This window comes from Colias croceus, chromosome 18 (genome assembly GCF_905220415.1).
Source record: "Colias croceus chromosome 18, ilColCroc2.1".
NCBI lineage: Eukaryota > Metazoa > Arthropoda > Insecta > Lepidoptera > Pieridae > Colias > Colias croceus.
In genome coordinates this window covers 6719021-6743058 of record NC_059554.1, presented here as the reverse complement: position 1 = coordinate 6743058, position 24038 = coordinate 6719021, and the positions used below count along the sequence as shown (strand labels likewise).

The window sequence follows — 24038 nt, the reverse complement described above, 5'->3', positions numbered from 1 at the left end:
AGTATAAACTATATACATGATCAACCTTTAATTTATATAGGTACTTACCAAAACATTATATACCATTATCTATCTTTGATCTATATCTGTTTTAAATTTAATCCAGATGAAAAATCAATTCATCAACACAAACTTTCGCGATTATAATTAACTTAGATAATAATGAGGTCACATGTTGTATAGATATTGAACATGTGACCTCATTAGAGAACCACTAGAACCTGCTTTAATTTCACCACTGACAATATACTTAACTAAACAATGATAAAAAACAATCAATGCATATGCAACCTGAATCGCAGCCAATACATATTATGTATTCAGTAAAAAGCCTAATTACCAACATTATACGTAAATATTCAGTCATTCACACGCAACAACTGTGAGATGATAAGATGCAAATGAAAGTACTAATTATGCGATCAATTGAGACCGCCATGATCGTGGTATGAACTAAGAAGTATTAACGGTAATGCCAACTTTACATAAATATAAGCACAGAGATTATGAAAGCCATAACTGGCCGTGAGTTGGTACCGTTTTCAGTTTGATGACAATTTTTTAACGGTAAATAGATATTAAAGTTATCGGCGATAATCAAACGGAATCTAATTCGGCGGGCAATGTAATTATATTTCGCTTACAGGAAAAAGAACGGATACAATTTTATAAAAAGTAATCGAATGAAGCAATCAATCGAAAATTGCACCTTTTAATACAAGTAGTGGTAGGTATCTAATAATAATTAATTAAAGAAGAAACATTTTTTTTTCAATTATTTATTTCTGGGCTTTTGAACGAATGTTCATGGCAGCCCCATTGCAACAATCAGCTTACAAACTAAACACATAATAATTAACATTTCTAAATAAAACAATCAGAACGCCTAGGAGCCAGCGCTATAAGTGGCAAGAAAATCTCCCACCATGCCATACACCAACCCTGCCTCCTCCGAGGAAGGGTTGGATAAAGAACTACAGAAAATTCCCATATTGGCCCGCGAAGCATCTAACTTTTGCAAGACTTCCACACGTTTCGTCTCGTTCCCAATGATATTTTATGTATAGATACGTTATATACTCACAAGATATCCAAAAAAAATGCTTCCTATGCAGTGTCAGGCACACACAAATACAAGTTTCATTTTACTTAATTTATTACATTGACAGACTGTATAAGAGAGATGGCTCTAATAAAATGATATAAACAAAAAAGACAAAGATAGTTTGTCACTTCCGCGCAGGTGTAAGCAAAAGTCACAAGAATTCACCAATTAAATATAAATAAACAAATAGTTGCCATGGCAATTGGCATAGACTAACGACACAGAAGGTTCAATGTTATAGATGTTACGTTTCCTGCACACGTAAACAAATGTGACAATTTCATTTACTATTTAATTATTATTATGAAGTTGTATTAAAATGAAAAAAACTTTTTTGGAGATATAACTGTATTAAGCATTTATTACTAGCTGTGGTGTTCGTTTTCGGTCATCATCATTTCACCCGATAAACACCCACTGCTGAGCATAGTCCTCCTTATAGAACTCCATACGGACCGATCTTACGCTATTCGTTTCAAGGCAGTTCCCGGAACCCGTACAAGGTCATCACTCCAACTTGTAGGATATAATAATAGTGGTGCCTAGATGAAAAAAGTATGAAATAAAAGAAAGGATGAAGTATAAGCCTTTTTTATCTAAAACACAAATAAAATGTATGTTCAATAGCTATTTACAGAAAAGCAAATAGCATTTTTCGTCAGTAGCGATAATCTTTTCTTTAATGTATACGTATATTCAACATCATTTTTGCAAACAAACATTTTTGCCATCACGATTTCATTGTATATAATAAATAGATATATTTGCTAATTACATGCACTGTGTGGATTTAAATATAAAAATAATCAAGTATTTACCCAAATCGAAATTAATAAAATAGCCGTTCTATTTTCAATAATCGTATCTACATGATAATCTTTGAACACAGTGTGCGCTAGCTTTGTCACACTAGTGATTGAAGCAATGTTTTATCCCTTTCATTATTTCAATACAAGTGTCAAGCAAGTGTCATTCATTAATAATTGCAAATTGTTATTTTTGCTCTAAAATTATAATATTTTAATACATTTACCTGTGATATGATATTCCTCTATCTTTCTTTATTTTACTATCGTAATTTGTGCACTTTCTGAACACACAAGAAGGCATTAATGATAATTTTAACGTTTATATCAGCATGTACGTTCGCTGTCACAAGTCACAATCTGACTGATTCCACTGGTCCCAATTAGGACCAATTCACGGTTTACGTTTTGGTGTGTTGGTAACGTATCTACCTCTTGTTTCTTTATATAATATCATTGCTCGTTCCGGACACACTCCACAAGCACATGATGCACGTCCTCGGTCTTTCCACAAATATTACACAAAGGAGACTCTATTTTACCCATCATGTGTGCAAAAGCTCCTATACTCTGTCCACTATAAGAATTGCTTTTTGACAGCTCGACGGTTTATAGCTTTAGTGATGTTCAAAAGATTCTCGATTGTGATATCATTCCGATTATGAATTTTTAACATAATCATTAATCGAATAAATAAATTAAATTAATTAAATTATTACGTAAATGTAATAATAAGTACATATTATAAAGATACATTTTATGTTGCATTTTTGTTTTGTTTATATGTTATTTTATATATCATTTATTAATATAAATACATATATTTTAATTGCTAAAATCTCCAAACGGTTTGACATTATATTACCTATATGTATACTGGTAACATCAACCGACCATCCACCGGCCACAATTTTGACGTCATCCGTCACTCGCAGCAAAACGCCCGTGCCAGTCACACGCATTTATGTTCGCTGAGTGTTCTCTCGCATTTGTTAGTCGCCTTGAGTTGAGTAGTTTTATTCCTCGGTGCATCTTTTGTGAGTGTTTAGATCCATTGATCTTGAAAATGCCGAAAGGACAAGTTTTGAAAGGACAATCCAGACAGTTAGTGCTAAAACTTTGTGATTTCTTTGAGAAAGAAAATCAAAATGGCGGTCCTCTCATACCTTTCTCGCAAGTGCGAAACCGTGTTTCGGTTGCATTGGGTATCAGTCTACCAACTGTGACTAAAATTACGAATGATGCCTACGGTAGGAGCGGCTTGGAAAGAAACAAACCTTCTACACCAAAAAGAAAGCGTCGGCCTCGTAAGGTGACAGGTGTTGATGATTTTGACGCTGATGCCATTCGTCGTCATGTATATGACTACTATTTAAAAAAAGAAATTCCAACTTTAAGAAAACTTATTGTTTCCTTGCAAAGAAGTGGTTTATTTCATGGTCAAAAATCTTCATTGGCCAAAGTTTTAAAAACAATTGGCTTTTCATTTAAAAAATCTGATAAAAGAAAAGTGTTAATGGAACGAACTGATGTTGCTTTGTCACGATGTGACTTTTTAAGAAAGGCAAAAAGAATACAAGATTGGACAAATATTGTTTTTACAGATGAAACATGGCTCAACGCTAACCACACAATATCCCGTTCCTGGACTGACGGTACTGCTGCATCAACCTCCGCAGTACCAATGGGAAAAGGTGAACGCCTCATCATATGTCACGCTGGTACGGCAAAAGGTTTTGTACGAAATGCACTGCTGGCATTCAAATCTAAGAAATCAGGCGATTACCACGAAGAAATGAATGCAGAGGTCTATGAAGAGTGGTTCAAAAACATGCTCCTATCATTGGAAGAACCATCTACAATTTTAATTGATAACGCACCTTACCACTCTCGCCAAATTGATAAAATGCCAACACAAGCTAATAAAAAACATGAAATTATTAATTGGCTTCGCGATAATGGAGAAAATGTGGACGATTCTATGTTAAAAATAGAATTATTACAAATATTAAAAACAAAAAAAAAACCTAAACGCTATGTAATAGATGAAATGGCAGCAGAATATGGCCATATCGTCCTTAGAATTCCTCCTTATCACTGCCAATACAACGCTATAGAGCTCATCTGGGCTCAAGTAAAAGGGCATGCTGCGAGAAGCAATACGAGCCCGCCATTCACAGCGAATAAAATGTTGGCATTACTAAAAGACGCTTGCACCCACGTGACGGCCGAGAACTGGGCAAGAGTGGTGGAGAGAACTAAACGTATCATATTATCTGATTGGGACCGTGATATTGCATTCGACAATATATGCACACAAGACCTTATCCTACATATTACTGAAGACTCCTCATCGGACGAATCCAGTGAAGATTGTAATTCTGACGACTTAGGCTAATAAAATAGATTAAACTACTCTCGTTGTTTTATTTGTTTTTCAAACTAAAAAAAAAGTAAAACTTTATATTATATTAATATTTTATTTGGTTTCTATCTTACAATTTGGTTGTTTTTATGTTTAAATAACATTAACTTAGTAGAAGAATTTTTTATCGGATATATTCACATTTCGATTATTTATAATCTGTGGCACAATAATATTGAATCGTTCTGTGAAGCACATCTCTAAGTGGGCGGTACCTGTCCATAAAGAACAGTATTTTATTGTATGACATTTTTACATAATAAATACAAAATTTCATAGTTGTGAGCTGTCAAAAAGCAAATAATATAATGGACAGAGTATAATGGCATGTGTCCGGAACGCAATCTATGTGCCAACACAACAATATTACGCGGTCCAACAAACCAAGAGAAACATTTGTGTTTTTGTATGTAAGTTTGTAATGTTTTCACAAAAAACTACTGAATCGATTTCTAAAATTCTTTCACCAGCAGAAAACTTAATTTTTCAGTCACATTACACATAGCCTATATTTTATCCCGGGCAGCTCGGGCTACTCTATAACAATTGAAGCAAAATAACCACTAATAGGTATGCTCATTAGAATTCCACCATTCTTAACCTACTATAGAGTTCTAGAAAACAATAATGTGATTTTCTTTATGTATTCAATTCGTTATCCATATATTTAGGGTTATCAGGTTAGGTCACACAAAACACGCTAATGTCAGCCGTGCCTAGATTCAGCGGTTGCCATTAATGATATTATTGACGTGGATACATAGACCGAGATTTAAAACTTTTTAATCCGATATCAGGCACTGGTTGGTACAAAAATATTTATAGACTTTATAATGATGCGTTAGCAATTTGTACTCGAAGAAGTATTGTACAATTTACATAGTATTTTCTTGTGTTATACATTCAATTATACATTTACAAATTGAAGACTTATTATAACGGATTTTAAAAGCGATTTACTGTACTGTAATACAGTTATTTGCACACAAGTCACAACATAATAATAATAATTTATTTAAAGCATTGATAGTGCAATGAAAGATGAGAGATTATATTAGGTCAAGTGGCCGTATTGCTAAAGCAGCGATCAATATAATGTAGTAATTCTACAAAACGGCAAATATTTAAATGCGTCTGGAGATAAGGAAAGGCTTGACACAGAGATATTGACGAAGGCGTATTTACTATTTACCAAGGGCGTTTTGTCAAGGGTGCGGTGGTAAAGAAGAAAAGTAAGAAATTACCGAATGAACAAAAATAATTTGATAAGTAAGTATATTATATGCATAACTGCTGAGCATAAATGTTACAAATTTATTCCATATAAGATAACTTCTAATAAAAACATGATGAATTGAAATCTTTAATTAACCCGACTCATTTGGAACCATTGTTAAAAATTGGAGACCAAAACACGAATTGTGGTATATTCTAAAAAAATCAATTGATTCCTTCCTAATTTTTATAAAAATGACTTTCTCATCTAAGATTTATAGATGACCTAAACCTGAGAACATTTAACTGATGCTTCAAAATTTAAATAATGTACGAGAAAAAATCAGATTCTGAATAGACCATAGCCAGACTAAATTAATGTTAATGCCAGTCATAATTGAAGAATACAGGCTTAGTGGCAAAAACTCAAAACTGCTAATAAAATACTTATTTGCACAAAATTTTCCCATTATCATAGCTGTCCATCTTGCAAAAGAAGCAGATTTTTTCTAGACATAAAATAAGAGGCAGAAAATAATTAGGGGTCACTATAGGTAAACCAGAATCTGATGGCAATTAGGGAAATCAAAATTTTGAGTGTGCAACCCTAGGGAAAATGGACTGAACGATCTTGATACTGCTTATTTTTTATTTTGTCCTCAATATCATTAGTCACATTACATAAGTGGACAATACTGTACTTAATAATGAGATATCCACTTAATATTATGTAGGTACATACTTACATGTATAATATACAATTATACATATTACTTTTGTACAGGTAATACATATTATTATTTACACATACCTATATTTGTACATTCGTTACCAGTATGCCATGTGAAAATATCGATATAATGATAATGTAGATCAAAACTGCTTATAATTTTTTATAAAATAAAATAAATAAAATAAAATCTTTATTTTCGTAAGTATTAACAGATACACACATTATAAAATTGACTTGAACAGCTGGGACTTGACGAATAGCCGTATTGGAAACTCCTGTAATAAGTTTTCATAAAATTATATTCTAATCAACAAACAATATTATAGTTACCTACATATAATATTTTTAATTTAAAGTATCAAAACGGCTAAGTCCAATTTAACAATAAAATGTTCAAAATTGAAAATTGTGATGTGTTTGACCCTTCTTCATCGAATGTTTTTCTATACACATTATAAACAACACCTCTTGCTTGTGATCGCAGCGGCTTTTTCGACATTTTCGAAGATTTTTTAGACAAAATCCTAAAAATTATTCATCAACTGCAAAAAAGACAAATAATTTGACAACCAATTTGATAGTTGTCAAATAAGTTGCCACATGAAAATCTTTTATTTCTTAAATATAAATATGCCATCAGATTCTGGTAGACCTTTAACATCCCACATTCCTGATCAATTGCCAAATGTTAATGACTGAAACTTACTAAATATTGAGAAGGAACTCATACTTTTACGTAATAAAAAAATGAATTTTTTTTACAAATCTATGGGAGCTTTTCTTTTAAGTCTTTGCAATTTTGTGTCGTAAAAAATGTAATGAATGATAAATAAATACTTTATGTAGGTAATTACACTAATGAATATTCAAGTGTAGCTATTAAATAACATAGTAAAAAAAAGAATAATTACCTGCAGCACCCATACTTGTAGCACCCTTCGGGTAAAAACTGTGGTGTTGTATACTCTCCAATTCAGCTGAAATTTAGAAAAACAAATAAACATTACGACTTATTTCTCCTTACTTTAACATTTATATTGTTTTACTATTTTTAGCCACAAATAGCTTGATTATTGAAATATCCTTTATTTAACAAGCACAAATTAATAAATTTGTGTAGGACAGATGGAGTAAGACACCTGCCCTTTTTTCCATAAGAGGCACATACCAAAAGCCCATGTAATGTTTACACAAAAATACCCTTGAATATGAGTAATACTTAACATTAACATACTTGAGTTCTGTGTTATTATAGTGTAGTTACTTGAATTAAACAGAACAAAATTATTTTTTTGCTATATTTTCCCAATATTATGATTAGGTACCTAATTGAATGTAAATCTTTAAAAATAATGTACAAAAGTACAAAAGGAAATATATAAAAAAAATTGCAACAATTTTTTTTGAAGTGAAACTTCTTTATCGGGGTTGGAAAAAATTTAGTGTAACATTTTTTCGTTACGCGTGACATTTTTCCGTTACGCGCCATCTTTTTCTTATCCCTACTACGCGTGATTCGACGTATTTCTGTAAAGTTGCATAGTTAGAGAAAATTATTTTTTGAAAAATAAGGTCATAAAGAAGTTTCACTTCTTACGTGTGTACACTAGTACATGCACACATTCTTTTTTGTCTCATCTCAATCTAATTTTGTTCTATTCTTTCAAAATACAAAAGTGACTTGAAAAATGTGTAGGTGACTGCTATTATGCATATATCCTATTACAATACAATTATGGTTAAATCAGAGTGTAGGTGTGAAGGTCAATATTACACTTGACTGAATTACAAATGGACCTTAGAATAATAATGCATCCATATTTTAGGAGCAGACTACCTCATCCATGTAGGTATTTGATTTATTATGTATATTGTCCTCAATTGATTCATATTTAGCAGTAAACTATGTTATGATATACACAAATAATATGTAATTTGGTCATTTTGTTTAAAAGAACAGCACAGAGGATAATTTTAATTTGAAACTACAGTTTATTGTCTTGATTATTAATAGGTATAATAATTAAAACATTTGTTAAAAATTTTTGATGAGTTCATATATTAAGTTTTGCTTAATAACACTGGTCTGCAAAGAAATCCTCCTTTGAATAAAAATATGATAAACATGGAGATCTTAACATGCTGAATCTAGATCTGCTTTCAGTTTTTTTGGATCACGTCTAAAATTTTTTTTATTGTCGTTTTTAAATACCTCAAAATTCTGTATTGTTTGGTAGTCTCTCTTGCAATAATGCTATTTTATTCGGTCTTTATGATATTTTTCATCACAAAAACGACTTGAATTTATAAAACTAGAACGATATCTACTGAAGACATTATTTTTACACTAATTTGTAGGGAATTTATCGGCTTCCGTAGTTCTCATCATGACTCCGCTGCGCTCAGTTCAAAGTAAAGTTTTAAGGTGACGGTTGATGATTTTATCCTAATAATTTAGTAACATTTTTATATTGTTCTGATATATTGATGAAAATTTGTATATAATTTCAACCATGAAGCAAAATTGAATCAGGTGTTATGGATTTTTAAACGACGCAACATCGAAAGCGCGAGTCTTTAGTGTGGTCTCTAAGGGACTGCAAATGCGGGAGCTTAGTTAAGATTTAAATTATGAAATTAAGCAGACTAAAGCTGTAAAAAGAGTATCTGGTGACCAATAAACATTTCACCAGAAGTTTGAGAGGAGATACGGAAAAGCTAACTGAAAATATAGTAAAATATATATATATATATATATAATAAGTTGGCAGCAAAGCTTGCTGATTTTACTTGATCGATTCGTCGCGAAACTCCTTATAAAATATTAAAAGAAAAGAAAACTACTAATTGAAACAATGTAAATAATGTGTAATTAAATTATCTTATAGTTTTTAATAGTTTTTTTGACATTATTTGTAATGTTTAAACCTAATTATTAAAATAACGATGTATTCTTAGAAGAAAAAATGGGTTTCTTTCAAATTATACCACATAAAATCTAGACGTGATACAAATTTTTTAAAACTTAATTTCTGTTCAGAAGTATCACTTCTATAATAATCTTGTGCAAAAATAAGAAGGAGCGCGAAAAAAATTTTTTTTGCAGACCAGTGTAATTATTCTGTATATTATGCTCTAGAACAGCTTTTAATTTTGGTATAGATAATTTAAAGGGTTTTTTATCTATATTTCTAATCTGTCACTGACTGGCTAGCAGATTATAGACAAGATAGGTGAGGTATGACCAAGGGTTATGACACAGTGACACATTTGTGGTTTTTGTATTGTAAATTAATTATTTGAATGCAAAATTTAGTATTTTAAAATTATTTTTAATAACCATAAGTTTATTTTCCAATAAGTACAACATTTTTTGTCTAACTATTATTTACTTCATTTATATAATAAACACTTTAAATTAGGTAAACATTTATAACAAATTTATTATATTTATTTAAAATATTAATATTAACAAAACTTGTTGTAAATTAATCTCATTACAAATAGTATAAAACTAGGCTAAGTAAGTATAAGCCAATTACTGAGTGATTTATCAACTTTCTGTAAAATTCCTTCACTTGCCGTACCTACTTGAGTTACAATAACTTAGTGTTTGAAAGAGACACACTTATTATGTCATTATTGCATGATGCTTACTATCACGCTTAAATAAACAATATTAGTTAATTGAGAAAACCAGTTTGTTTCAAATAACACTTTCATTTAAATCACAAAGATTGATAATTTAATTTTTTTTAAAACAATAACATATCACTAAATAGTATAAAACAATGTCGCTTTCTCTGTCCCTTTCTATGCTTAAATCTTTAAAACTACGCAACGGATTTTCATACGGTTTTTTTTAATAGATAGAGTGATTCAAGATGAAGGTTTTAGTATATAATTTATTAGGTTTAAGACAAAGCGGGCGAAGCCGCGGGCGGTAAGCTAGTCTAAATAATAAAATGATATTATTGTAGAAAATAAGAATATTAGTTCTGTATTGTGGACTTTGTTACAATGATTATATTATTATTAGATATTTAAACATACCTTATTCAATTTATTAACTTTTGGTATATTGTTATATTTTTAAAAGAACAAAATTATTGAACCTTAAGCTTTCATTTAATTTTCTGAATAAATTGAGTAATCAATAATGAAGTAAATCAGTTTCAGTGAGTAGATATCAATAGTAAGTTAGTTTAACTATATATATTTGTTAAGTCATTGTTACAATGTCATATTATATTGAACTAAATTGATTCATAAATACATTGTAAACATCTGCAATAGTCTAAATAACAGATGCAATAACAAGTATGTACTTATATTATTGAATGTATCTCAATAAGCTCCAACTGCAGATGTTTTTATAAAGAAAATTATTCATGCAATGATGTTTATAATTAATGTTTTCCTTACTATAAATATGTTCTTGGAAAACTCACCTCTGGTTTCCCGTAATTCCTTATTTAGCCTTTCATTGACCAGTTTTAATGATGATATTTGATCAAGCAAGTAAGATAGCAAGCGACTGCCCACTTGGCTACCGGATAATCCTGAACTAGATTCAGAATCTGACTCTACGTCACCATTAGTAGGTCTGTGGTCAGCTACATCTGGCAATCCTCTGACACAAGGATCACTGTATCTCCTCGCATTACTCCCATCATCCTTATCATTTAAATGCAGATCACTGTTGGAATTTGTATCGCCGGTCGACGTTACGATCGGCGGCAGACTCGCAAAGTCTTGACTATCGGTAAAATTCTTTGGTTGCATATAATTAGTTTGGTTTGTATCACCTGGAGTACTCAACACTTCCTCAGCTTTATGCTTGCTGCGACGACGCAGCCGAGGTCTTTGCACCTGAATGCTTTTGTTCTCGCACTGCATCGCTCTATATTCAGGGTAATGGTGTAACATTGGATTGTAATAAGTTGGCAGTGAAGGCAAAGACGCCGGTTCGTTGGAACCGTACATATTGTACCTGTATGGATCGTAACCCGGGGTAAACTGAGCGGAACACATTGGCCAATTTAAATTCCGGTGCGGAACGTTATCGTAGACATCCATACTTGGAAGGGTTGATTCTTGTACGTGGCTCATTGTTTTATCTAGCCACTTCGATAAATAGGAACTCTTACTTCCCTTCGATTTTTTCCGCTTTCCCAAAGGACCGTTGCTCGGTGATGCATTGCCGTTCACTTGTTTTGGGGTAGAAGCCATCGTTACGAAGAAACTTTAACGACTGAAGTACACTAAAACATACAATAATTATTGTATCACGGCGTTCACGTTTGTTTCATATTTACGAAGACAACAGTAGAGCGTATTTTTTTGAATTAATTAGTATTTCGTTCTATTATTACGTTCGCGTCATTTATCCAGATAGTCCGAGACAAAACTGACAATACATTGACATTTGGATTAACGTCCATCAGTTTGGTTCAAGTTTGGTTTGACATTGGGTTTGACATAATGGTAGAGATGACACTAGTCAAGTGTCATAATTTGATGTTTATTAAGGCGTGGATACACAATATATATTATAATAAAAATTGTAACAAACGCTCTTGAAATACAATGTTTGAGTAAACTTTATATTCGTTGAAAGGACTCTCTTCGTTTGTAATTAGTAATATAATGTGTCATATCCTTCCTTCTTTGTTTATTGAGGGACCTTCGCCAATGTCCAGTGTAGCGGCATACCGTGTGCCGTGGGGCGTGGGCATACCCAGGACATACTCAAATCGACATAGAGCAAAGAGAATACAAATACTACGACACCTAAATAAGAATTAGAATAATAATTATCAAATACACCATAACCTTTAGTGTACATCAAGGTGTACATAGGTACATCAATTATAAAAAAGTAATACCCATCATAAGAAGGAGCGTGAAATTTTAAGGCTAATAGTTATACAATTACTGAAATTATTGTCTGTAAGGGCATGTTTAATTTATTATCAACGGTAGTGTTACAGTAGTAGCCCTTTTATTAAGGTAGTAGCTATTTTATTTCGAGGAAAACAATTAGGTTCACAATATTATATACAGGCACGACATCATTCATATAATCATATAAACATTAAATAGCGTTAATATAATATCTACCTACATTGTTTGATATTGAAAAGAAGTCGGTTAATAACATGTCATCGGTATTAAAATTTAAAAATATACTCGATTGTCGATACTAATAAAGAAACTCAAAAAAACATGGTCTAACATGAGAACACGAAGCTGCTTTGGCGATTTCAAAAGGGTTGATGTCGTTACTGATAAATAATTTTTTTATAAAATAAAATTAAGAGTACTTAACTACTTATTTGCGGCTAATTTTATTTTAGGAAAGAAATACTGAACACAAGTTTTATTCAGCTAGGTAGCTTATTTATATTATTTAACAGATACATTTTGTCGAGAAGTTGAAGATAAGAGTGATTTGAGTCGTAACGTAACTACGTGTTTAGAATGTTAAATTTTAATCAAAACATAATATTGCACCTAGTATACATGTTTCGTGAAGGAGTTAGATATAATGTGATTATTAAGTAAAAGACAGTCAGTTTTATTGAATACTAGCTATGCCCCGCGGTTTTAACTGCATTTTTCCGCTCTTATTGTACTAGCTTTCCGCCCGCGGCTCCGCATAGTTCTCGTTCCCTTGGGATTTCCGGGATAAAACCTATCCTATGTGTTAATCCAAGTTATCCTCTATAAGTGTGCCAAATTTCATTGTAATCGGTACAGTAGTATTTGCGTGAAAGAGTAACAAACACACACACATCCTCACTTTCGCATTTATAATATTAGTAGGATTATATAGCCTTTCTCGATAAATGAGCTATATAGCTAACACCGAAAGAATTTTTCAAATCGGAGCAGTAATTCCTGAGATAAGCGCGTTCAAACAAACAAACCTTTAGCTTTATAATATGTATTAGCATAGATATTTCATCTTTTACATAACTTAAGTTACGAATTTTAAACACATCGTGGTAGCGGTCAAATCATGAATCATAAATGAACTAAGAGGAATGAGGATTGTTCTAGATCTTATTATAAAATAAAACACAATTCTTGAATGACAAATTTAATCTCAAAATATATAAAATAATCTGATTTCTATATACATTATACAATTTATTTGATTCTGAATTAACATATTTATGTAATACATATTATTATATTGCTCTTACCTACAGATGAATATAAATAGAACTCAAAACATACATTACTATGGCACCGTAATTTATTGATTATGTTGACCATAGTTTAACGAAAAAATGACAGTTCTTAAGTGACAATATTAATTTATGAACATAATATGAAACGTTGGCAACACATTGAAACAGAATACATTGTAAGATTACGTAACCAATAATTGTATCATCGATATTTTATCAATTACCCATCCTAAAACTAATTAATAAAAATTAATCTACAGAGATTTTAGAGAAAAAAAAAACAAATTGCATTATTACGGTAATATTCTGCTCATAACCACGTGTTGTACTTATTATAGTAAACAAACTAACTAAATAATAATGAAATGTAAATTAATGTTTATTATGTAAAGTATGCAGGGGAAATAAAACGGTATAAAATATTCGAGCGTGTAGATATAGGTACTTCGGTACACATGATCCCCTAAAATAAAACTATACTTCAACATAAACTACGACAAATGTCGAGCCGTTACACAGACCCTGTCATGATTTTTATTATTGATTCTGACTGAGGTCTTGCATAAACAGCTATCTTAATATCTATTGAGTATATTATAACTTTGATCAAAACCTATACTATTATTAGATTAAAAAGAACAAATTTTAATGTAAATTATAAAAATGATCAACATTGATGTCAAATAGTTTGAAAAAAATATATTCAATTATATCAATAATAATTCACTTACACTTACTTTCACCCACTCTTAAAATAATTAAACTAAAATCTTAAATAAAGTACCAATATAATATGCTCTACAGCATTCTCACGCATTTGATCATCAAAATGCTTCCAAAAAGTAACAATCATATTGAACAATTGGACTACATTTGGTTAATACTTAGATATCATTTAGAATTTTAACTTCATTATTGTACTTAAGGTACCGTTGAAGTTAAAATCCTAAGTTTTTAAAAGTATAAAAACTGTGTTGCATATAAAGTCTATGTATGTATATTCAGGCATTATTGTGCAATATATATTTATAAAACATCCGGTAACTACAAGATAGATCGGAAAAAAGTAGGAATAAAATTGAAGCATAATTTACAATATACATATAAAGACCCTGCATTCATTCGAGTGATTTCTCTTTCAAATAATCGTTTACTGTCACCTTATCCCTAGCACCAAATCTTTCGGAATGTTTGTGTGAAGATTTGAATAGAAACAAATGCATGTAGCAGTTTTATCGGACTCTGTGTATATTCAGCACTCCCACAACACTTCCATTATATTAAGAAATCACTCATCATTCAAACAAATCAACGCTTAACCTAGTTTGACATCATCAAAAGCGGTCAACAGCTCGTTCGTGCCCTGGAGGACGTCCGGCTCTGGCCAGAAATCATTGGAAGTTAGCGCCATGTTGGAGTCCAACAACATTTCGTTGCTTTGGAGTGGGAACCCGGGGCTGGTTTGCATTTTGTTGGTTAGGTAAGGATCGTAGCCCTGCATAACGCCAGTCGGTGATATGAGCCTACTTCCAGGGCTGTACATTTGGCTGTAATTGCTCGCGGGTGACAAAGACTGAGGGGTCGAATAGGGGCTGAGCACGCGATCTTTCTGTACTGGACTAATTGCGGGGCTGTAGTTTGTATTCGGGCTGGACGGTAGGGAATACATCGGGCTACTTATGTTTAAACTCAACGGTGACATAGGATTACTTGGTGGATTCGAGCGCATAATTGGGACATTGGCTAGCGGTGTATTGGCACACATCATTTGTTTATTTGGAACGGCTTGTATTATGTTTATGACAGGTATAGGGATATTTCTGTCCAGTTGATTCTGCGGTAGAAGTCTTTGCGAGTTCAGCACGAGTTGGTAGTTCGGCGCCATCTTCCCGGTGACTTGTTGTGTAGGCAGTTGCTGCATATCCTATAAAAGTGAGGTATTTAAGTTAGTTAGCTATACTATACAATTACGAAATTTCTATCAAATATAGTAGGTAAAATGGTGCATCATATGACAATATTTATTATGGGTTATTCATAAGGAAAGAGTATTAGCTTTATTAACTGAGGCCTTGTACGTTAATGCGTCGTGACATCACCTTTTCATCATTAACGTGCATTTTCACTAAAGAAATAGTTCGAGTAAATTCCTATACCTACGTAGAAGTGCGGAAGCGATTAATTGATTACATTTTACTTTGAACTTGTAACTACATATTGAACATATCTTATCACACATAGAAAGGTCAGGACTGCAATCTATTATAAAGAGAAAATATGTCAAACAGTACAATAATTAATATCGCAATAAATATATCGCCTATTGGAGTATTACTTTATTGCAATTTAATTTAAACGCAATCTACATATTGTATTACGAAAAATAGTGCTTGAAATACAACAAAAAGTACGAATAGATTTGTTCATCCCATCCGAATATCAGCCGACATCCTATCTATTCCGTATCATTATGAGACCCTCCCCTTCATAAATCTAGAATCCACATCCTTTTAGTAAGCGACGTTCTTACTTTCATTTATTTCTTTATCACGTGATATTCTCTTGCTTTAGTTCCAATAATCTAGTTCGTGAGGATTGTGTTAATATAATGTATTTTTTGGAATCAAAAGTGACTTTGCAGATTAGGTATAGAAATTAGAGTTCCACTTGATTGACGCATTTGGACAGATTGGATTTGGATGGATCAGAAATCAAAGAATAGATCTTATTGAGGTAACAATTAACAAGAACAAAATGAAATAACATTTATCATAAGCTAGGTATTTAATCTTTTTCTACACTAATATTATAAAGCTGAAGAATTTATTTGAAAGTGCTTATTTCTGGTACAATTGGTCGATTTGATTTATTTTTTCATACTTTTAAATCATCATTTTGCGACCAATACCTAGGTGCGTAGTACCAATAAATAATATTGCTAAATTGGGAAAATAAATATCAGCTTGCTAACTATAAAAAAACTATAAAAATAGAGAGAATTTATCAAGTGAAAAAATAATTAATTAACTGCACAAATTGGTGAAAAGCTATAGCATAAGGTGTTTCGATTACTTAGTCACTTGAAAATTGTATGACAAAAAAGTAAAATTTAATTATTGTCCACTATTTCGTGATATACCATCGGATTCTACGTTTAATTTCACATGCTTTATACTGTAAGAAGTTTTCAAATAATGCCTTACGCATTTATGCAGGTAATTATTTATAATTAGAATAGGAGCATGTTCTTCATCGGTTCAACCTTATTCCGTTTATCCTCAAAAACAACAGCATCCTTATATTTTAATAGCTTGTTATTCGAAGCGTAAAGGTTTCATTGTTTTGTGATTTTCATCATGCCAACAAATTCCACATTTCAAACAAACTTGTTGCTTTTTTACAGTTCAGCGAGCCTGAAATAATATCTATTTGGTCGAGGACCGAAATAGTCATTGTTTAATATTTTTCTCATATCCTCCCCGTTGTTATAATAATTGATATAAGTCGAAAAGTTGGACTCGATTAATGGTCACTAACTTCTTCGTACGTGATAACTAATAGGCTATATTTTATAGTTATACCAATAAAACCATAATTATGATATTTGTAAGCTTTGTTAATTGTATTTCTATAATTTAAATTGAGTATACTGCTAGATACCTATTGATTTATCATTGAGATGTTTTCGAAAGTACCTATCACTACCTATTGACTAGATATTATTATGTATTATCATGAATATAGATAGATAGATATATTAATAGCTAATTAAGTATTCAATTGCTTGTCATGTTACAGTTGGTATTATTTGTATGTTATATAACATACATACATATGTATAAAGAATCGAGATTAATACTATCATCGTAATTAGTTATATCTGCATAAAATAATGCGATAGGTCGGTATATTAAACCTTACCAAGATGATTAGGTATGTCACGATAATAGGCTAAATACACAATAGAATCTCTATCATATTTGTATCTAAAACAAAGTAGCATGTTTATTCAATATTTTTCTTTCAGTATTCCTTAAAGCTATAATACTCATGTTTAGGAAAAGGGATGGGAAGAAGACGGGTAAATAAAATATGCACCATTTTACCTAAAATCTGATGAATATCAGACGCTCTCGTTAATTTTATTATGTTCCACATGTCGTTCAAGAGAAAAAAATCTAATAACATCGTCCACTTAGACTATAAAGGTAATGTAACAACAATGATAAAATATACCTATCTACGTAATATTTAGAATAATAAATTTCGTCTTTTAAAATATTTAAACTAATTCATAGAGCGGTGGTATTTCAAAGCACATAAACTGTTTTATATTTCGAGAACATCGTAGCAAAATGGTAATAAAGAGTAAACAAATTTATGTGCTTTAAACAAACTATAATTTGATGCGAATTTACATACTATTGATAAAATATCAAGTTCTAAACACAACATTGTTCGTCTCTAAATTGTACTTTGTATCATTTGGCAGTGACAACAGTGTATTAAAACTAGCAAATCTTGTCCGCGAACTGCCTAACATTACACTACTATTAAACTCTGAATATACAACGACAGCCCAATCCAGTGCCTACACTGCATATAGCAGATTCGATATAAAAACAAGTAGACGTATCAAACGTTCTCTAAGCGTACTTAAACTGATAAAATAAATAGCTATCAACGAGATAAACCTACAACTAATTAATCGACACTAGAAACATAAGACTGGGCGTGCGGAAGACTTGCGTTCAAGCGCACCGTAATAAAATCTATATAAACAGTTCAATTTTCCTCATAACCACAAAGATATGCGCACGTTCAAACTTAACACTAGAATACTACAAAACGATCGCTTCGAAGTTTTGTATCGTCAACATCGCATTGAATACGAGCGGGCGAATGTGAGAGATTACAAGCCTGCAAATAATTAATTTAGCTCACGAGCCACAATAGGAACCCATTCCATCGACTATACTGTACTTCGATTGCCATATAAGTGCTCGTCTACAGCCTCTTTTATTGTCACGGAACCATTCGTTTCAGGAAGTAACTTAGATAAAGAACTCGCCTAACCAATTATAGTATCACAACACTCGACGGCACTGTATTAAAAACTAATTCGTATTAAACATTTGTTCTCGATTGTTCTGAAACGATAAAATCGCAAGAGGCACCCCTTGACTTTTCACTGGACGCGCGTTATCACAGTTTTTTGTTTCGTTTGCACGAGAGATCGTCTCATGCTTTCGCCTTTTGGCGCGGTCGACACTGAACCATACAGATGTATCCAGCGTCGACGTCACAGCCGCTCACCAGGAGGTTCATGAGGACGCTCGACGAGGGAGTGCTCGGTACGGTCGGCGCCGGGGAGGGACTGCGCTTCGCACGCTTTGCACAGGGCTCCTCGTCTTGTTTCAACACCCTCTTCACTCCCGTGTCCCATGAAGATATACTCCTACTGGGAATAAGTCCTGAAAGAAACAAGTCTATAATTAGTATCATAAGATATGAGATGTTATTCATATTCTGATGCGCAATATAATACCTTGGTCTGAATAAATATTTGTAATGAGATCCTGCGGTGGAGGCCCTGTGGGTGGCGCGGCTAGTAGGCGTTGTAATGCCGGCGCCGTCGTTTGCGCTTCAGATGGTTGGGGCCTGGCCTGGCGGACGTTGTCCGGTAGCGCTCCCCACATGACGGCTGGCTCCAATACGGGCAACTCGTCAGTGGCGGGAATAAAAGGGGAGTTTCCATCATCGATATCATTATCGGACCTTGCGCTTTCAAACGCATCCAATGACAACTCTGTTAACAATGACGATTGCTCGCCTGATGATTCGTTCTCCTGAAAAAAAAAATTCAAGTTTAGTTGGGTCCTTCTGAGAGCATTCGTTCAATATTCACATTTTAATTTCCGAAAATATATATGTTATACCTGTCGCTCAGGAGACGAAAGCAGTGAATCTGCAATCAAAGAATCTACGGGTGATCCATTTGCTAGGTCATCACCGAGTAGACTACAATAATTGTCGTCCAGGATAAATTCGTCGAACATGTCAAAGGGACTATTTTCCAAAGGTATGCAGGCGTCTCCAGCCGTCGGGGCCAAATGTGTGAGATCCTCGGGCTCGTCCTTGAGCACTGAAATAAATATATTTTAATAACAGGCATATATTCCTAAAGCTATGTATCCCACAATAAAGCAAGCAAAGGTACCTAAGCTGTTGCGGTTCAAGGTCCACTCACTTGTAAGTCCCTCTTCTTGAGAGAACATGAGAAAGCCTTTGTTCATTTCCTTCTTTCTCGGTGCAAATATAAGTTCAGTGACGGGTATGGGGCGCTCTTCCTCCGGGAGGATAGCGGCCACAATGGCGCCGTTAGCCGGTTCCTGGACTGGGGCCGATGCGGCAGCGAGCGGCGCTGAAGCTATCGCGCTCACAACTGGTTTCAGGTCCGCATGCTGCACTTGGTGTGCAGCAAATACCTCATCTTTGCACTCGATACCGCTGAGGAACAAGCAGAACATATACAGATAACGAAAAACAGATTATACAACATGGTCTATCGATTACGTGTGGCTATATTTACAAAAGAATGTGCGAAATGATTACTAATTCCCTAATGGACGATAATACGTATGCAAAACAACAGCGGCGTTAGCCAGTACACTACGTGTTAATAAATTTTACACACAGCGATGAAGTATCAATACCTACTTATAATAAAAATTGATTACATGTCAATGTAGCACAATAAACGTACACAAGTGGGTAATCAGTAAACAATACTCAAGGTCGATGTTTATACTAGCTGATAATAAATTCTATCGTAGTAAAAATAAGAACATCGTATATATATATTTTATACTGCAATTCCCTTTAATCCACAGAATATTTCTCAAATTTCAGAAATTATTCAAAATTACAAACTTTATTCATACCTCATAAATATTTCATTAATCAGTTCATAAAATGGCATCAGATATCGATTGATGTTTTATAATAAGGATATAAAAATTATATTGTATTCAAATGAACAACGAAGATGGAGGAATAATTAGCTTTTATCAATAAAAAAAATCTAAACACTGCTACTATAGTGCAATGGTTTGCTAATGGCGTACTAGTAATAACTAACGGTATGTTCAATATTATATGGGTATTATATAGGAGGCTTAATTAAATGAGTGTCAAGAGTAAAGATAACCTAATAATAAATCCCAGAGGATAGAAGCTCAAGCATCACAACTAATACATAACATTTGCGTCAATGATTCCGAAGACGAAATTAACTTCGATACGCGCAACGATAACTTGTTGACAGTACCCTTAGGTTAAAGTTTTCATTAACCTTACTGATTAAAATAGTACTATGTAGCGGAAATCTACATTTCCTTAGCTGTTGACATCCAATGATAAGCAATATCAAACTATAACTTCTGACACAAACATAAATACTAGTGATTAATATATCGGATAAAAAAAGATCATCTAAATGGTAAATTAATCGTGAATTGTACATTTTATTCAAGGGCTTCTTGGCATTCGTCTTCATTATAAGAGTGACGTAATGTCGGTAGCACAATACGTGAAAAATTGCCAATTCATCCTAGTCGAGACGGAGTCGTAAGGGGGTGTGTTTCACGTGGTTGCATTTACGCGATATTTTCGAAAGTGAATTTGTTAGAGGGCGAAAGCCGGATGCGGAATCGGAACGTTTGAGAGAGATGTAATGATGGTAGTAACTGCGGCCTTGTTAACGACCTTGCCCGCTCACCCCGACCGAACATCCCAAGTTTCCTTTGAGCGGGCCATTCACTAGAAAGGCAGTTAAACTGAATGCGCGCGCAGCGACAACACGAGGCAGAGTGGTATCGATTGCCGGCTAGAGATTTTAGTACGAAAATCTGTATAAGAAAACTACGCCGAATTTCACAAGAAATCTTAATTTCAAAGACGATATCGTAAAATCTACCTTCACAATTACTTAGAAGATAAATAAGAATGCTCCATTAACTTTGTCTGTATAGTTTTCAGCAATCCCGATAGATTTGTTTTTCGGTGAATAAGAAAAGAGCATAAACATGTAAGGAAATTACGATAGCATTGGAAAACTCTTCCTTTCTATGTTGAATAAACATCGGCAGCTGTTTCTTCTTGACCTTGGCCGTGATAATATCGTTGAGCGGGTAAAGCAATTGAACAATAATTATATCTTCACGGTCGGAAACACTGTCTTTATTCATATCTATTTTTACTGATCGTTATTAGAGCATTTCAGAAATAATATCTAAATGATGACGGCTATAAATATTTTTATGAATTTGTCAGGTTTCACAGACCGTTCCTTAAAAATTTGCCATGAGTTGATTTCTGTAACTTAATAAAAATAAATTACCACTTCAATATTTTTTATTCACAGAACTTTAGAAGCTACTGTATTATGAATAAAATTCATAACAAACAAAATTTTGGATGATAAAAACAGATTCCAACAAGTATGAATTTTAAAACGTCAAAATAAACAAAACGTGTTTTTTGGGGCATTTGTAGCAAACTAGACGATGCTTTATCGCAATAAATATTGACGCTAAAAATTTCAAGGTCGATACTGATAAGATAATAAAACCTATAACAATCACACGACGAAGACATAATAACCAAAGGAACCCGGTAAGAATACGACATTGTTAATCTATGTTGGCAGTAAACACTAGCTGATTGCAAAATATTCTTCGATAAGAGTAATGGAATGAGTGGAAAAGTTTTCACATAGCAAATTGCGATGCAAGTCGTACCTATTGATTGATAAATATAGCAATACAGATAGTTGTTGTTAACGTCGGAGATGTTTTAAGTAGAAACTTTAACAAGGATGGAGCGGAGATGTGAGCGCGTTACACCGCTGACTGGCAATGGCGGCTAGATCGGCGCGGGAGTCAAGGCCGGGCTGGTGGCGCGGTTATGTAATCGCTGAGGACAGCGGGGGACGCTACCGCTAATTTTAGCAGATCTCGAAAACAAAACGCAACTGAGGCACCGAACGCAATGCCCGGCATCTAGACACTGATGCTACTTGGAAATTTATGGCCGTTAAATCTAAAGAAAAATAACGCACTGCATTAAAAGCGATTAGCTAGAGATCGCGATTCTTTAAATATTTAAAGCTGAAAACTTCTATTGCTATAGTTCTGATTGGGATTGGAAATAATAACGCCGCGAGCATGCAAATGTAGCACCTATTGTTTCATTGATAAATCGATGCAAGGTAGAAACTTGATACTGGAATATTTGTATGTGTGCATAATATTGAACACTACACGATTCTTGGAACATTTACAACTTGTCTTCAAACTAAATAAAACTTTCCGTACGTATCGTATTAGGTAACTACGAGCCATGCGGGCAACACAACATTAACACCGTCAATCATAATAATATTCCACTATTTTGTTCACTAAATCACTGTCACAATAAAAACGTCACTTTTTCTTACCATTTTGGTGGATTTCAAGGACTGAATTTTACGTTGACTGAACGGGGTTTTGTTTTGAGGGCGGCCGGCGTCTCTTATGAAAGCGAACAGCTGATCGAGTATTCGAATTGCGTTCAGCGGGCGGCCGGCGGGGTGTACGCACGGGGTGTACGCTTGCTATGAAGTCCGTGGCGCGAATGATACGCGGGCCGCGATTGGCGGCGACGGCGGCGCACTCGTGACGTGACCAACAAACACACACTGCACGGTGAAGCGAAGCGCGATGATAAATAACCGAGGGTTACCGCTTCGTTCATTCGACGGCCACACGGAGGAGATAAGAAAGTTCCAATTCACCGGTGGTTAACTTGATCACGATCAGCTTGAATTGGTATCAGTAACGTGCGTAGTGATTGTCACTCGTATTTATGGGCCACCAGATAAAGATAAACATTATGAGTACTCATTACGGCCGGCTGATAATATTTTAATGGAAATACATAATCAAATAAATGTTTTTGCGTGGCAACACAACAGACAGTATTGTATAATTTATCGATGCCAAATGATTGAATTAATATGCAATGTAAACAGTGGAAACAAGACGTGAAGTAACCAGACTAAAAATGCTAATATTTTCCTTTAATACTGGTTCTTGTCACACGCGTAAATTTTACGAGCAACTTGCTCATAGGTATTAAATATTCCAAGAAAAATATTAATTTCAAGGATTTCAATAATTAAATGCAAATAATTTTCAAATAGGTCAATGATCGAATGTTAATTTAAGTGTCATTGGATAAACGTCATACGTTCCTTAAATTAAAAATAAAAGTAACAAAAAACAAAAACCTGTTAATACCCAATTTGGAAATGATGTGCCTAGCAACTGTAGAGAACTTTTATGCGCATATAATTTAAATATTCAACGTAAGATCGCATATTTGAACTCGATGATATGCATGCATTGTAACAAATAAGTACTACTCAAATCGGATCAATTGTAATTTGTAGTACATACTTATGATTATAAAAAAAAAATGTTGTGTGGTTTTATATAACCACGGTAAAAGTGAA

At 33.3% G+C, this 24038-nt stretch overlaps 2 protein-coding genes and 1 long non-coding RNA gene across 6 annotated transcripts in view; all 3 read right to left on the bottom strand.

Moving 5' to 3' along the window:
- Nucleotides 1-11620, bottom strand: part of LOC123699853 — a 42377-nt gene extending 30757 nt beyond the window's left edge. Inside the window, exons 1-2 of the mRNA XM_045646897.1 lie at nucleotides 10736-11620; nucleotides 7196-7261 (exon numbers count right to left, since the gene is read on the bottom strand). Coding sequence (XP_045502853.1) covers nucleotides 7196-7261; nucleotides 10736-11516 — 847 coding nt within the window. The 5' untranslated portion in view covers nucleotides 11517-11620. The remainder of the gene's footprint in view (nucleotides 1-7195; nucleotides 7262-10735) is intronic.
- Nucleotides 1451-2318, bottom strand: LOC123699854. The gene is made up of 2 exons (XR_006752572.1): nucleotides 2139-2318; nucleotides 1451-1647 (listed from the first exon to the last, which is right to left on the bottom strand). It is a non-coding gene; the product is annotated as an uncharacterized LOC123699854 (long non-coding RNA).
- Nucleotides 11621-13848: 2228 nt separating the features above from the next.
- LOC123699868 overlaps nucleotides 13849-24038 on the bottom strand; it is a 71177-nt gene continuing 60987 nt past the window's right edge. For 3 of the 4 annotated variants that reach the window (XM_045646915.1, XM_045646912.1, XM_045646914.1), the window contains exons 8-12: nucleotides 19704-19993; nucleotides 19423-19628; nucleotides 19032-19332; nucleotides 18800-18957; nucleotides 13849-15407 (exon numbers count right to left, since the gene is read on the bottom strand). In XM_045646915.1, the coding sequence (XP_045502871.1) occupies nucleotides 14799-15407; nucleotides 18800-18957; nucleotides 19032-19332; nucleotides 19423-19628; nucleotides 19704-19993 (1564 nt within the window). In that variant the 3' untranslated portion in view covers nucleotides 13849-14798. The remainder of the gene's footprint in view (nucleotides 15408-18799; nucleotides 18958-19031; nucleotides 19333-19422; nucleotides 19629-19703; nucleotides 19994-24038) is intronic. The other variant, XM_045646913.1, reaches the window with a different exon arrangement.